The sequence below is a fragment of the Chanos chanos genome, chromosome 7, assembly GCF_902362185.1.
Source record: "Chanos chanos chromosome 7, fChaCha1.1, whole genome shotgun sequence".
Classification (NCBI taxonomy): domain Eukaryota; kingdom Metazoa; phylum Chordata; class Actinopteri; order Gonorynchiformes; family Chanidae; genus Chanos; species Chanos chanos.
Window position 1 is genome coordinate 11,859,453 of NC_044501.1, and position 17,022 is coordinate 11,876,474.

The 17,022-nt window shown below is 41.5% G+C and overlaps 1 protein-coding gene across 1 annotated transcript in view; it reads left to right on the forward strand.

Annotated features, from left to right (window-relative positions):
- kcnq5b (potassium voltage-gated channel, KQT-like subfamily, member 5b) overlaps positions 1 to 17,022 on the forward strand; it is an 89,568-nt gene that overhangs the window by 49,319 nt on the left and 23,227 nt on the right. The window contains exon 2 of the mRNA XM_030779835.1: positions 15,827 to 15,917. Within this exon, the coding sequence (XP_030635695.1) occupies positions 15,827 to 15,917 (91 nt within the window). The remainder of the gene's footprint in view (positions 1 to 15,826; positions 15,918 to 17,022) is intronic.

Below are 17,022 nucleotides of genomic sequence, written 5' to 3' on the forward strand. Positions count from 1 at the left end.
CCGCTTATGTTGCAAAAAAAAAAATATTCGACGCATTGTGAGGACCTGTCAAGCTCTGGTTTGTTGAAAAGTTGTTGAACTCTGTGCAAATAAAGGAGCCCCGAAGTTTCCCATAGCCATACCAGGTAACATGGAAACGAATTTTCACCTGAGAGGAAGTCGCAGCCTTCTCTGCAGCTGTTTGTTTTGAGTTTAGTAACCCTCATTTTCATTCATCTGTCATCTGTCACTCATTAACATTGTGTCCAAAAGAAATTTACATTCATTTTTTAAGGATATGTTTCTCTGAAAGAGCAGAGAAGAGAACACACATGCACGCATACACACACACTCGCACACATATGCACACACAAACTTCCAAATGTGTTTTCCGTCAAATTTCCAAAGATGACAGAAGTCAGTTCTCGCAACCAGTTCGCCCTAACCCCATACAATAGAGAAGTTCTTACATTAATCTCTGATGGAAAGGTATGTGAATGAATTCACAAAGCCTTTCAACAAAGTTAATGAATCGTGACCGTGTTCTCCTTTGCTTTTTTCCTCCCTCTCTCACTATTTATCTCCATCTGACACCATGACGATGCATGATGACTGGATGACAAGAAAAGCAAACAGTTATTTTTAGAGTTGTGGTGAAACTTCTCATCCCCCCACCCCAAACTTACCTTTTGTCGTAACCTCTCTCAGATCTCATGACTTTCCCACCCTGTAATGGAGAATTTAATATTTCAATGTACTCTTCATATAATCTCAACATTTTATAGTATTTCTCGTGTTATTCATTATCCTTAAACTGTCAGTGTACCAATGCATGTCATAGACTGCCACCATGCGTATGGGAATACCAGAAGAACCGTGGACAGACGAAAGAGGTGGAAAATACCAACATGGGATTTATCAGACATTGACTGTATGATGGAAACATTGTCATGTAGTGTAGTTCTCAACAACTGAATCAGCTAGCAGTACCATGACCCTGTAAACGTATTTTCATGTCCTGAGGTAGACATGAAAGCTGATCTTTTTTTTTTCTTTTCTGAGATGGACTCTGTGTGTCAGCACATTAACACAAGCATGAACAGAAGGACACTAGATTGTCACTGACACAAACAATGGAAAAAATGAGATTGGCAGTGGTGTGGATCTACTGAGGGAACAGATGGTTGATCTGCCCAGAGTGACTCAGAACCATCAAGGGGTCTACTGCAGCTGTGGAGTATTTAGTTCACAGTACTAACATCAGGTTAGCTTATTGTATTAACTAATGGTCTTTGCCAAGAGAGCTGTGGCAGGAGCCACACGGTACTCACTCGCAGCTAAATGTGAGTTTCTTTGAGTTTAGAGAAGAGGATATAGTTACTAATATGACGTTAATGTATTGAGTTAGCCTGTCACTCTGTGACGATTGCTAACATCAGCTTAGCCTAACCACTGAGGTGGCTAGCTGCGTGGACATAAGGAAGGTAAGAATATGATTGTTCATTGTTGGGCTGAAAAATATGTCCAGATGTCTGTTATTCTTTCTTTTCTTTTTTTTTTCCCCACTGTGACATTTTGAACATTGAGTTAAATGAACATTGTTTTGAACCCAGAGACCTGAGCTGTGTCTGTCATTTAGCTAAATGTGAACCATGAAGATACCAACAGCAGGTGTGTATAGCTCTTTTTTTTTTTTGGTCTTTTGCAATGTCACCCTTGCGAAAAATGCAATATTGTTTTCAAATTGGAAAGAGGCCCAAACTAGCTTGTGTAGACTACTTCAACACATTTCTGCCATATTGAAATCGGTAGGACTTACCCACAATTCTGACTCGGGGCTACAGATTTCACATGGTTCTTCAGACACAGTTGTTTTATGTTCTATTATCTATCTATCTATCTATCTATCTATCTATCTATCTATCTATCTATCTATTTATCTATCTATCTATCTATCTATCTATTTTATCAGTATGGAAAAATATGAAAAGCTTTCACCATCCCTAGCATCCTTTAGCCCATAACCTTTCCAGAGCACCTTTCCACCTCAGTTCTTACCCCTCAGACAGTAATGTATTTGTTCTGCTGAGAAGTCAGAGGTTTTCAACACATGGAATGAGGCTCATTACATTAACGTACCACATCAGCCGACCTGACCACTCGCGGTCACTCACGTTAAAGCGGCCTAGGTCAATCTGATGGGACCTGTGGAGACAGAGTGCGTTTCAGAGATATCTTTATTATATTAGGAATAAGGAGGGGGTCGGGAGGGGTGTTCTGGCATCTTTGCCCCCCCCCCCCCTTCCCCCTGGCGGGGGTTATTCATTTTGCTTAATTGCTTCTTTTTTTTATTAGCCTTATGGTACATTGCGTTCTGAGCGCTTTAATTCAACGACACATCTGTGCGACATCATCTGCTCCAAACTGGGTTATGTTTTAAATCAGCACGGGAAAATGCAATTAAATAAACACGTTTCTGAAGGAAATGAACAAATTCCTCCATCACATTGTTGACCCATTATAAGTAGTCGCACCAGTTGTCAGAAGCCTTATTAAGCGTCACGGTTCTGAGGCGCTACTGCTCTTTGTAACTCAAGATACATTAGTCATTCTCTTTCAAGGTAACAGTTTTTTATTTTTTAGGTTTTGATGAAATGCTTTGTTCTGAGTGCCGCACACTTGAGACTTTTTTAACCTGACAACTTTTTTGACTCTGGGAAAAGGTGCTTGCTATGGCAAAATGTCAGTCTCTTATTCTTTGTACTATAAAAGATGGGAAAAAAATGTGTTGGCTCCAGGTCTCAGGCCAAGTTTTTTTGGTGGGGGGGGGGTGGGATGGGGGGGGGGGGGGGCGGCGGCATCCCAGGTGAGGCGTATGTGAATTTTGAGCGAGATCAGAATCATAAATGAAGTGAGTACTGGATGATCTGTTTGTATGAACTAAGTGACCTCCCTAAGTCAACATATTTGGCTGTATTTGATTCCTTTCATTCTTCCCTGTGTTTAGACTCTGCTGAGGTTTTGGCTTTGAAAATGATGAGACAGCTGCCCAAGCATAAGCTTAAAACATCAATCACTATATAAATTCCATATTCCATATTTGCTGTATGACCTGCAAGTCTAAAAACAGTTACATTATGTTCCCCCTGTGTATGTGCGCGCGCACACACACACAAACGTGCACACACACACATGCACACACACACACACACACACACACACATGCATTCACCAGCTGTTATATCCCATTTTTGCCAAATTAGAACAATTACACCTTTTTCTCTCTGTTTCCATAGCTTCCTCCCCGTTTTTGGTAAAGCCTTACTGTGAATGCTCTCAGCATCTGTCTCCAGGGAATGTCTGACTGACTCTTTCGCCGCGTGTTTATTTTCGCTACAAATCGCCTCTCCGCTCCGCAACGCAGCCTCCAACAGCGTGCGCCTGTATGTTAAATCTGTGTTTGTTCTTACGAAAAAAAGTCAACAGTCAACTACAGTCAACAGCACTGAGGGTATAGCATGACAGCAGCATAAATATTAATGCTAGGCTTGTAAACACATCACTTGTTGCTTTGGTTTAGAAAAAAAAGATAAACCTCTGATAAACCTGTCCCTGCAGCACTGTCAGAAACCCAGTTCAGACTGTTATGGTAGAAACTACCTCCGAAAGAGGGAAATAATGGTCTTACGTGCTGTCTTATGAGTGACTGATTTTAGAATTCTAAGGCAATCTATTACAGAGCCTTTTTTTTTTGACATTGTGATTTTTTTTTCTCTCTCTTTTGAAGAGAACTTGTCTGCCCACTCGGTAACCCAACAAGGCTGTGGAGAAGTTCGATTAGAATTTTAAGTTGGTGTTGCCTACGTTTTTTTGTTTTTTTTTCTTTTCTTCTTTTTCTACGGTGTGGATTGGACCTATAAAACAAACAACATACAATTTTTTCACAAACTTTTGTCTACTGTACCATAATAAAGCAATATCAGATTAAACATTCTCAAAAGTAATTCCATTATAAATTCTATAGGCATGCTAATAACCCGGGACTGTGAGGGTATTGTCTGGTAAAAACTCGGGCATCCTGAAAAGCAGGGGTTAGCTTCACTCACGTTGTCTTTGTGCTCTGTTTGCTTTGAGTCCTCAATGTATGCAAAGGGACAGTTCTGCTGATTCGATTTTTCTCCTCTGGGTGTGTCTAATGTACCTGCTGTTTGTGCCAGCTTTAGTCATGCTTTGTCTCCTTTTGACTAACGTACTGTGAATCTGAATGCAGATAGAAGGAAAGCGTGAGAACTAGCCCTAAGGGTGGATCAGTTTTAATCTATTATAGAACCAGAGGGAAGAGATTTTGTTCTGTTTCTTTCAGTTACGAGTTTCTCTCAATTCCTGAGTGTAAAGAATGTGTGTATGTCTGTGTGTGTCTCTGTGTGTGTGTGTGAGTGAGACTCTCTCTCTCACTCTCTGTATGAGTCTGTGTGTGTGTGTATCTGTATGAGAAACTGAGAACCCTCATTTGCCAAGAAGTAATAGTTTCAGAGAAATTGTCGTTCATGGAAACTAACTAAAGGAGAGCTTTTAATTGAGAGGCCTGCCTGACTCTGATTAATTTGAGTCAGGGCAGGCATTTTATATAAGTCTTTAGCCATGAGCCCCATTCTTCATAATCACCCAAATGTAGCCAGGGGTGGAAGCGCTCCGGAGACACATCACCAGAATGAAGGCACAATTAATTCTGCTCTCATCTGATTCTCACACTGAATGGAGAACTGCCTGGTATGAAATAGAATCGAGTAGAATAGAATAGAATAGAATAGAATAGAATAGAATAGAATAGAATAGAACAGAATAGAATGTTCCTACTGTAGCTCCATGGTGTATTTGACAAATATGACTGTTTCTTTTATTCAATTTGATAACTGTAATCTGAGTCTAGCCCTATCTTATGCATGTGCTAAAAACAAGTATTGGACCTCTAAGTGGAATGGAATATATCATTCTCGCCATAACACAGTGCCTGACTGGTGATGTGACTCACTCACTGTAGAAATTCTTAGGTGATTCCACACATGTGCATGGATTAGGCTCTGGTATTCTGCTCCCACACACTTCTCACTTTACACATGACTGTGCACACACATGTGCACGCAGACATACACACACCCAGACACAAACAGAGGTCATATATCTGTTTCTACGTCAGGCCGTTGACTCATTTAGAAGGAGAAATGTGCAGGTCTTTTCCATTAAGCCCCTATAGGCTTGTCTGTGACCCACTTTCACACAGCACAGCAGTTTGACTGGGATCTTTATATGTTTGTTTTAGGTGGTCTTTTCATTCAGTCCTTTATATGCCTGGCGCTACCTTATTCTTTCTGTTTTTCAAAAAAAAATAAAGAAAAAAACAAATTCTATGAATAGTCCTTAAAGCTACCACGACACCAAATAAAGATACATCCGTTGTAATTAGTTTGATTTTCATGCTAATGCTCAAAACCTGGGAATGAATTGTGTGAGACGTTACCTCAAAGTCACGGTTAGGAAACCTATATGCTTTGATAGTACTTTTAGTACATCTTTTCCTCAGTTAAGCTTTCCAATTCACATAACAGCAGTGGGCTATAGTCTCCCCTACAGCCCAGAAAGAAAGAGAAAGAGAGAGAGAGAGAGAGAGAGAGAGAGAAAGTGTGATTAGGAGAGTGTGCGAAGGTGTCTGGGCGTCTCATTACTGACTGTGACCTACTGTCATTAATTCCTGTTTGTGGAGAGAGAGAGTGTGGAGAGGCAGAGGCAGGCACTGGACGGGGGGGGGGGGGGGGGGGGGGGGGGGGGTGATCGATCTGGTATCATTTCAGGATGAGAGAAAACACGGTTGATGAATGGGGCGGCTTCAAAAGTGGGGCACAGAACCCTGAACCCTGAACGGTCTAGACAAAGAGACTTCATCTCCAATGTGAGACTATCACGGCACTCTTAGCAAGTCTCGTCCTCTTCCACAGGGGCATGCAGGGCCATGTGGGGATTGAGGAGACGATGTGCTAGAAACGAAAAGGATAAAGTACCTGCACCACTAAATGCTTGTTCGAAGAACCGTGAAGGAATAAACACATAAACAACGTAAAATTACATTCTGTAGAGAGTGTAATTCTGTAGACAGAATATTTAACTCTACTGTTTTATCATCAGTTCTTGAAAGCATTTAAGCAGCAGAAGCACGCTAAAGGATTCTGAGGATTTTGATATTTTATTTTTTATTTTTTCTAGTGACGAGACACATTCATCAGCATATTTGGACATGCTCAAGTATTAGCATCGGCGCTTGTTTCCAGACCCGCGTGAAAGCTCTTCTTTTCTCCGCGGCTCACATCCGATGTTATATAAGCATATTGGTTGCCGTGGAAATAGCTAGTTAACTGCGGTGGGCATGGAGTGTATCAATGCTCTTTTTACAGATGAGATTCTCACCCTTAATGTCAGGTTTTGTGTTACCAAAACACAACAAGGGGCCTTGGTCAGGATTGCGCTAATTAGTGCTGTTTCACTGTGTTTTGTGGAACGGGTTTAGAGTGCCATGATAGCTGTCATACCTGCAACCACTGAATTAAATTATTTTCATTCAAGAGTCCAACAAAAGCATTCGAAGTTTGGAACCAACACCCCCCTCCCTCCCTTTGCTGTGTGATAAAGTGTAAAAACAGATGTGGGAGGATCTAACAGACCTCTAAATGGTTTCTTATTGGTTAAACGTGGCTCTTAAAGTGGGTGGATTTACTGCGTTAATTCACATTTATATCCGTGCCCTTCAGGGAGACGTTCTTCTGCGGTAGAGCTTCAGAAATCCTTTTACTGTATCCCAAACACTGTTCCTCTAGAAGTACGTTAAGCGTCCCAGAAATATTCAGTCTGCCGCACTTATGAAGAAGACAGTCTTTTGTTTAAAAGGGTCATAATTGCTACCACAACACCGCTACACCCTTAGCGCTGTGAGTGTGCTGGTTAGTTTTTGTGTGTGTGTGTGTATGTGTGTGTGTGTGTGAGGGTGGTGAGCATGTTTAAATGTTCTCGTTAGGGAGGGTGACGTCACACACGAAATTTACCCAACTCTCCCTCTCTCGTCACTATTCAGCCTTTCCTACTCTACCTGTAGAGTTCTTTTTATCGCGTCTATCTGTTTAGCTGTTCACAGTCGTTTGCCAAGACTTTTTTTTTTGGAACACCTAAGGGGGTCATCCAGCTGTTTGAACCGTGCATGTGTAGCACTGCCCTAATGAGAAATATCATTATGAGCGTGAGGTATTAGGTCCATCTGCTGTTTACTAATTATGGTTTGTCACGTAGTGAATCAGGCTTGGGGTGAGACAGGAAAAGGGGTAATTCTGGGTGAACTACAGTTACAAGACTAGACAAAACAGACATTTTGGTACGTGGAGAGGGGTGGGAAGAGGAGGGGGGGGAATAAGTAGGACAAATAAGCTCATGAAATGTTTATTTTTTAATGTGGTGGTATTCATTTTGTTTTAATTAATTCTTACCTAAGATTGGGTTGTGGTCGCGTTTGTGATTTAATATGCACATAGTAGCACAGCAATGCTCTACCCACTGAGAGAGAGAGAAAGAGAGACAGTAGGAATCCACACTTGGGGATTTTAGACTCCCTGGTTGACTCATGATTTTATGAATTCTCAGTTCAAACAAAACCACAATCATATTTACTTTAAGCGCCGAGGCCTTTGGGATACGGCTTGTCTGGTCTCTGAGATACTGATATGAGAGCAGTCTAGTAAAACTGGAAATGCTGAAAAAAAAAAAACATTCTTTTAAAGGTTTGAAAAAAAAAAAAAGTTTAAAAGTCTAAATGTTAAATGATATATTATGTTGCTGAATAATTACTATTATACAAACGACATAATGACTTGTTCACAATGTCAGACATTTTTGTAATACGCTGCCAAATTTGAGCCTTGAAATTTGTTTCGGGAACATTGCGCGTTCCCCAAAAAAAAAAAAAAAAACGTTTTGTTGCACCTGGTCACTCAGTCACGCGGCACAGATCTTTGCCTTGGACACCACTGCGTTTAACGCAGTACTTTAGCGAAGTCTTGTTGCTTGGAGTCACGCACCCTGGAGCGTTGGCTCTGTGTTTTCAGATCTGGAGACTGGGCCTAAAAGGTTCATGAACTGCGGCTAAATCATCATTCATAATTATTGAGCTTTAATAACCCAGACAGGCCAAGAAGCCAGTCAATGCCATGTCCCCTTGGGACAATGAGTCTGCAGTTCACTAATCTGAACTGAGAATCCTTCTCTTTTTCCCTATCGCTGTGGTGACGGCAAACTGGAGTTTATTCGGTTATTCAGTTATTTTGTTGTTGTTGTTGTTGTTGTTGTTTTGTTCTTTCTCATTCATTTGCTCATCATTTGTTTGTTATTGGTTCAGCTCAATCTGTCATCTGTCTCCAATTGATGCTCATTTATTCATTATTCTACATTCACATCCATTCAGATATGCATATTCATTATGCACTATTTGTTACTGGTTGTGTATCATATAGTTAATGTAGATTTTAATCATTGAAGGTTTAAAAACATGAGTTTGAACTTGATATGAGACAACGTCCTCCATTTCCTTGCTTCTCTGTTCTGGTTTATCAGGTCTGTAATTGGTCTGGATGGCTGATCAGTATTTACCTGCGTTCTGAGACAGTTCATATTGCTGTAGATGGTTCACATATGTCCTTCGCATGCATCATGCTATGGTATGAATGTACCGTGCTTGTTAGACGTACCTGTCAGGTTGTGTGTGTGTGTGTGTGTGTGTGTCCAGGTTGTGCGTTTGTATATGGGTGTGTGCATGTGTGTGTGTATGTATAGTGCGTGTGTGTGTGTGTTTCTGTGTGTGTGTGTGTGTGTGTGTGCTGGGACGGGAGTAAGATGATCTTTCCCTGAACTGAGGCCATGCCCAATTAAATCTTGACGCTTCGTTTGGCACCATGCCATTCCAGCGCATGTTTGTGTGTGTGTGTGTGCGTGTGCGTGTGCGTGTGCGTGTGTGTGCGTGCGTGCGTGTGCGTGTGTGTGTGTGTGTGTGTGTGTGTGTGTGTGGGTGTGCATTTGGCAGGGGCATCTGGATATCAGTGGTATATCTGAAACAGACTGCTTCATTTTTAGTTTGGGAATTTTGCCAAAAAGTTTATTAACATTCTCTTTATTAACATTCATAATGACATTCATAATGTATTAACAAATATGATACGACTATGGATTGGAGTCACTGGTTTAAAAAGTGTTCTCTCTTTCTCTCTCTCTCTCTCTCTCTGTTTCTCTGTCTCTCTCACTCCAGTTCTACTTTAACTATAGAAACACTGCTCTCAACTAGTGCCATCTATTCAACTCTAGTGCAATTATAAAACTCTGCTCCCAGCTCCTCTTCTTCTCACTTCCCTACAGCTAATTTACGAGATAAAAACATTCTGCTGTCACTATAATACGGTTTCCCTCTTGTTGTACAAACATATTTATTGTTTTAAATGCAGTGTGTCCTTGTTTTTAAAGGAGATAAAAAACAGTGGTTGAATACATGTGAAATGCAACAATTTATTCCAATGTTTATCTTTCCCAGCAAACAAATACACCAAGCAGCTGCCAAGTCCCGTTACGTGAATTTGCATCTGTGACTAATACCATCTTTCACCCTTTTTTTTTTTTGTTTTTGTTTTTTTGAGGAACAAAGCTGATAGCTTTGTAATGTTTGTGGAAAAAAAAACAACTTCAGCCTTTCCTCCTACCACCTGACTGTGTTCTTAGTAGAATACATCGATATCTTGTAACTCAAGTAGAATCGGACCTCACGGAAAATGAACCTTTGAAAAGTCCTGCCTGTATATCGTACGCTCTTACGTTCGCGCTCCGTCACAGATAACTCTATCGTCAGCGTCGTCTCTCTGTTCTGGATCTGAGATGCCTGCTCAGGACCCAGCTTCCAGTATACGCGCTTGTGCCTAGCATCCTGTGACTTCAGCCAGTTATGATTATAAACCCACTGTCAAGTGTCATTTTTTGACAACTATTCCTGGAATCATTTCCACTCTAAACTGTATAAGGGCATATTGCTCACACATTTCTTTTTTTTTTTTTTTTTAGGTTAGCTTGTGCACCCAAGCGGAAAGATTGAACTGGACAATGGCCGCGAGTGTGTAGTTAAATGACCAGTATGCTGACATCGTTATTTACTTGACCCCACACAATTCCCATCACTTTACGTTGAATCGTCTTCGTGTAGTGTTGTACTCTATTTTGAAGCGGAATAGCTTTAAGAGAAGAAATTTGAATTTTCACAAGGCGACACACCTCTGGACTCGGAGTCCGACGCGTTATCTGTTCCCAGCTGAAGCTGGACATTCTTTTGGCTACCGCATCAACGCTTCGCGGCTTCCTCTTTGACGTTGGCTGTCCTCTCCTTCTCTTCAACGCCCTTCACTCAGTGTACGGCTCAGAGCGATGCTGCTCGGTCCTGTCGAATATGCTGAGGTCATCGAGAACGCTCCCCTTCGGTAGGTTAAGACCAACGGCACAGCAGGGGCGTGTCATCAAAGGATGCCCGTCAACATTACCGAGAGTATGTTGGCATGGCAACATGACCAAAGAGACAAGGCATGCCCGTTGGCACGGTCGACCTGTCTGACCATGTCCAGAGCACCCCAGCCACCTGCGACATACCGGCCAAAAGTTCAGCCACTGCGGGAAATAAAAAAAAAAAAAAAAACGAAAAAAAGTGTTGATGTGGAAGGCAGTAAGCTTTTCAGACTGTGAGGATGGAGTGGTTCAGCATACTTGATTAATGTTAGCTGATTGATCAAATGGATCGCTGTGTCTAAGACGGTGTCGGGGGTTTGAGCGTTGTTTTGTCACTTGGAAATTGTCCTCATCACGATAATGAACAACATTGAAGGTGAAGCCAGTGATAGTATTAAGACATTGATCACGCATTGAGCTGCTGGTTTAAAGAGACAGGCAGACTGTGTGTGTGTGTCTGTGTGTGTGTGTGTGTGTGTGTGTGTGTGTGTTCTCTGTTTGTAATGTACACACTCAGAGAAATGAGATTTGGAGTCTCCCCTACAGATTGTGCAGGCTTCTTTACTTTGATGGTCTCTGAAGTTTTTGTATTTGGTTGCGGGCTACACTTGTAAAGCTCATGAAAGAGCTGAGGATAATACAAAGATGAGAGGAATGCACAGATGCACAACATTCCCCCCCCCCCCGGCTCTGGCTAAGAGAGAGAGAGAGAGAGGGAGAGAGAGAGAGACAACCCAGCATTAAGCCACATGAAATTGCCCGATCTAACTATCTGAACATTCCAGTCACTGTAGCACTGACGTCGGAAATCCTTCGACACGACCTTGCACTACCCGGGCCTTTGACCCCTGACCCCGAGAGCTCGTTCGTCAAGCGCACGGAGATTTTGATCGGGATAAATGACGGCTTGAGACTGTAATCCGCCGTCAGACATCACACACACAAAAGATGACCCCTTAATTTAACCTAAGACCTTTCAAGTTACTCCCTGTGGTTTTACACGGCAATTTTGTGATCTTTGAATTCAGCACCCTGGACAGCGCTTGTGTTACTCGTATCGGAGGAGGATTGCGATTCTCCATATGGTGGAGAAATAAAGTGTAGCTAAACTTTGCCATGAATATGGAGCAGTTGGGCTGGATCAGGAAAGGACTGTTTTCTTTTAGCTAGCGTACTTGAGGAGAAAATAACAGCTATGACTCCACGCCGGATTAGTCATCCACTCAATGTCTTCCTCCCGCGCTCAACTACATACAAGTGTTTGACACGTTAGGAAGAAGACGTACTGTTCGATGCATTGTTTTGATAGATCCTGGTGTAGATGCGCTATTGTTAGCTTGATGTGCAAACAAAGGGTTGGAAACAAAGAGAGATCTAAGACCACCAAGGCATTCCTAATATCTGTGTGGTGATTTTTTTTGCCAAACATTTCTTACAACAGCACAACCGGACCCCCTCCCCTACGCACCCCCCTACACTTTTTGTGTGGGTTTCCTACTGATAGAGCCAGGAAAGAGATTAATAGGTATATAATGGCAGGCTGCTATTAAGAGCTAGTCAAATAAGTACAACGATGATGCGGTGTAGCGTATAGAGGCCCCTTCACAGACAAGACTGCATTTGATCATCATTCATCCTTGGCTCCCGTTTCAAAACAAATCCATCTGATTATGCAAAGTGCTTGCTGCCTTGTTCTCTGACTGTTCTTTGCGCTTGTGTGTGTGCGTGTGTGCGTGTGCGTGTGCGTGTGCGTGTGCGTGTGTGTGTGTGTGTGTGTGTGTGTCGTGGGCAGTGTTTAAAGGTTAAGGGCTTCTCTTTGAGCCATTGGGGGGCCATGACACTCTCCAGGCACCAACAGCCGCCCACCTAACCAGAATATGACACACAGACAAAAAAGGCCATCGACAGGAAGAGGAGGACAGAGCGGCGTAATTAGTCGGGGTAATGGCTGATCATAGAGAGAAGACCATACTTCAATCCTGGACATTTGTATTTTTCTTTTTTTTTTTTTCAGTTTTCGCTCAGGAAAAATAGGTGGTTTTAGCTGTAGGCACTGCCCAAAAATAGTCCTGTGAATGGAATTGCCAAGTTTCCGCAGTAGATTAAGAGTTCCTATTGTTCTGTGTGTGTGTGTGTGTGTGTGTGTCTGTGTGTGTGTGTGTGTGTGTGTTAATGGTGAAGACCATCTTCTTTTTTAGTTTGATGAAAAATGGACACTTCTGTTGTCTGTCTGCCATTTTAAAAAAGTCGGCTAGAAGACCTGCGCTGTAATTACACATAATATCTGCGGGTGTCTTGCATAATTCAATCCAACGTGCCCCCCCCCCCCCCCACTTCAAATCCATTTTCAATCCAATTTATTCCCTCTTCAAAATGCCACTCTTCAAAAAAATGTGTTCTTATGGAGAGCTTGTTTTGTAAGCAGACTTGGGGAAAATACTAATGATATAACCATGTGAGAGTTTATGGAAAGTCCTGACCTTACCCTTTGGCCTTTGGGCTTTTGTTGGGTCGTACCACGCCGTCCCAGGGTCGGAGGGTCGGCCGGGGCCCTCTCGCCCACCGTTTTCACACGGGCGCCGTCAAAAAGATGGGGGGAGTGGGGATGACCTGTAACCTCTGACTTTTACAGGCCTTTTTCATCTGCGCTGTAAATTACGGCCCATTCAGCTTCAGCTTATTTCCACACAACTAGTTCACGGCCCAAAGCTAAAGCAGCTGCACGCTGCTAGTGCACAGGAAGTTGTAGAGCGTGACACATCTGCCCAGCTGGAACTCTGAAACACCTCTCAGAAAAGTTCTGTCACGTCAAAGTCTACAGCTATTGAAAATGGTTTGTTTCGTCAAGTACATTGTGTGCTTCATTTTTTTTTTTTTTTTTGCTACGTTGTTTTAGGAAAGAAACAAATCTCTATTAGCTCTTGTATAATGTTTTTTTCTGCTAAGCTTTGTCGTTTAAAGTCCACAGTGCAGAACAAATGCAACTTAAATTCACAAATTTGAGGTAATTCATTTCTCCTTTTTTTTCACACTGTAAAAGTTGAAGCGCTTCCATACACCTGTTTTTCATTGACCTGTTTTGCTTGCTGTTTGACTGTGTTTGTGCTGAAATGCTTAGCCACCCCCCCCCCCTTGCTGTGGGGTGAACCTGGGCTAAGAGCTGTTTTACTGATCCATCAGGGAATGTTCACATGAATTATATAAGACAGATCTGTGATTAAGAGGACTTCTGACTGTAAGGTATCACTGTCTCACTGAAGGTCAGGGCTTTTTAATCTTCATAAAATTCCTGGGTTGATCTGCATCCGTAAAGCTTGAATGATTGATTGGTTTTCATGTGTGAATAAAAAAAAAAAAAAAAAGCCCAGAGTAACGGTATGGATTCTGATCCATGAAGTCTATGGTGGATGTGGTCAAACAGAGTATGGACCAAAAAAAAAAAAAAGACAGCCTTTCGATGTCACTTCCATAGACTTCTCTAAAGTGTTTAATCTGGTTAGAGGAGATGGTATCTTCTAGATGCTTATGAAGATATACAGCCCTCAACAGCTGTGATCTGATCGTTCCAGGACAACATGAATCACAAAGTTTAGTGTCAGCTGCTTAGAAATATTCATGATTTGTTTTGGTGTAACGCAAGAAAATATCCTCCACAATCTTTGCGATCTTATTTTCTTTGGTCCTGAAGCATGGCGTTGGATCCATGACCGAAGCATGTCAGGCCCAAGTCATATACTGTGGTATGTGGTTTTCTAACAGTGACGCCATTATGGCCGACAAAAGAGTGACTGCTCCAGATCTCTTTACTCAGGCTTACAATAGCTTCAAACCGTTAATCAGTTTTGAAAACGTAATGAACCAGGATGTTGATGCATTTCCAACGGATACTGTTTATATGGGCTACAAGGTGTCAGTTCACATAATTTGGGGAATGGGAAGTGTTACAGGTGATCGTTCTTGACAGATACATCAAAAACACAGCACAAATTCAAGAGGGGAGATAGGAACCTATAGATTTTGGCAGAGAAGGACTGATCTCACAGCAAACTGTGACAACACTTACAACAGCATCTTCAAGCAGATGTTGAAGGAGTGTGATATATGTCATAATGAAATAGAATATATGTTTTATAGAAATTAGGATTTTGATCAACTTTGGGATGTATCCTTGTGGCGTCTGGTGATCAATTACTTTTGACTTCATAGTACAAAACTGATTTACTGATTGATTATATTAGCCTCTAAAACAGTCAGTTAACTGTCTTGGTCTCTAATTCTCTAACTTAACTGGATGTATGATTAATTGAAGTATTTTGAGGTGTTAGAGAAATATGTACGTTTAAATGATGTGGATGTTTAAGGAAGACAGAAGTCAGCTTCCAGCACGTTGATATCTATTACATTATTCTGGACCTGGATTCTTTCTCTGAACGAAACAAATTCTTGACAGTCTGTTTAAGACGCAATCAGTGTGAAAACTCTTTTCTTATGGGGTCATGTTTTAGGTCTTATTGGAACCCTTTTGAGGTCTCTTGTAATCTGCATAAACCTCATTATATAGAATTGCATTGTCCCTCCAGTAATTACGACAATAAAGTCTTTTTGTCTCTGGCTTTTTGTTGATTGCTAGAGTAGAGTAGACAGACCTTGAGAGTAGACAGGTCAATGGTGGTTATGTGACACCGGATTACTCTTTCATTTAAAATTCCATAAATGTCTACGCAGCTCCCAAAAGGACATGACCCCGCTGTAGTGCTGAACTACATGGAGTAGATAGATAGATAGATAGATAGATGGATAGATTTATAGATAGATAAATAGATATAGAGAAAGAGAGAGAGAGAGAGAGAGAGAGAGAGAGAGAAGAGAGAGAGAGAGAGAGAGGGGGGGGTAAAGAGAGCTCAAGTGGAAATCTGAGTTGATCAAACACAGATGTTCTCCTTCCACTGGTTTTAGGAGGGAGAGGGGGGGCAGTAATTCAAATGCTAAACATTATAACTCAGGCATCATTGAGTTCTGAACGGTGGTTTTATCCACATCATATTTCATGTTAATGTGATGGAAAATTAAGGATAAGGACCTAAGGAGGCTTGGAAGGTCAAGCCCATTTGTGATCCAATGTTTTAGATGGCTAAAAGAGATAAACCCGTCTTGGGTTGTTTATTTTAGATCTGTGTCATATTCAACAACTTCTTATATGGGACAAACGCACAGGTATTGCTCTATCAAAGTAGCATCACTAAAAATGTTCTTGTTTTTCTTTTTCTTTTTTTTTTTTTAGGTTTGTGCTGGTATTTGGCTGTTTGGTACTATCTGTGTTCTCCACCATCCCAGACCATCAGGAGTTAGCTTCCCACTGTCTCCTGATCTTGGTAAGACCTGAGCTGTCCAACAAAATGCCTGCTCAAATTTCACTGTGTCATAAACAATGTAAAAAATAAAAAAAAACACTTAACTTGAGGAGACTCCTTTCTTCACAGCTTTTTCAGTCCTGAGGTTTTCAGTCCTCAGGCCCCTGGGGAACTCGACTTTTGGTTCTGATTGAATTTACTCAAGATGATGAGAGTTTAGATAGCAGGAAATGTTTCAGTTTAAAGACTGAACCATTTTCTTCAAAACTACTTGAGTAGGCATATAATCTCACTCTTTCACATACTCTTAACCAGTAGGTGATTTGCTATTTTTTTACTAATGGTCACTGACCCTACTTTATAGAGTATATAGGGGGATGGTAGTTTAAGAAGGGGGATGCATTTTGGTCACTGTGCTAACAAAGGGGGACAGCATTCCCCCTCATCCCCCCCCCCCCCTTACAAATCGCCCTACTGCTCTTAACGCAGAAGTTATTTTGCTCTACATTTTTAAATATGCAAATTTGTGTTTGACACATTGATAATATTTCAGGGTTAAAAAAATGCTCCAGTATTCTACATCATAATCAGACTACTATCATCTCTACTGTTCAATTAAGTCATATTTGCTTAACCCACAACAGGGTTATCTATTTTAGGCTAGTCATTTATCCTGAAACCAGTGACACCGTTGTCAACGGTGATTTGATTTCGGCCGAAATTATATCAGAGACAGGTCCCGTTGAAACACGGGATCAAAGGGTCAGACTCTTTGTGACGGATACCTGATTCCGCCCGTTCCTCTTGTTCCCGGCAAGCCTCTGTTTAATGTACTGTAAATGATTGTCATACAAATGGATCTGATTCGATTACGGACTCAACTGATACTAAGCACTGCAGCCCACCCGTGTGCTGGGTGGAAATAAAGTACAGTAAGAAGATCTGTGTTCATTTCATAACACTCTAACCGAGTTTTGGCTCAATTACTGTCTTTGTTTGGACTGAGATAAAGGCTTGAGCACAAATTGTTCCAATCCAAACACGGTTCATGCTGATGTAGGTAAAACGGAGCCAGTTGAGGCACAAAAAGCCTTTGTGTTTGTCTCCATGTGTAATATAAGTAAGA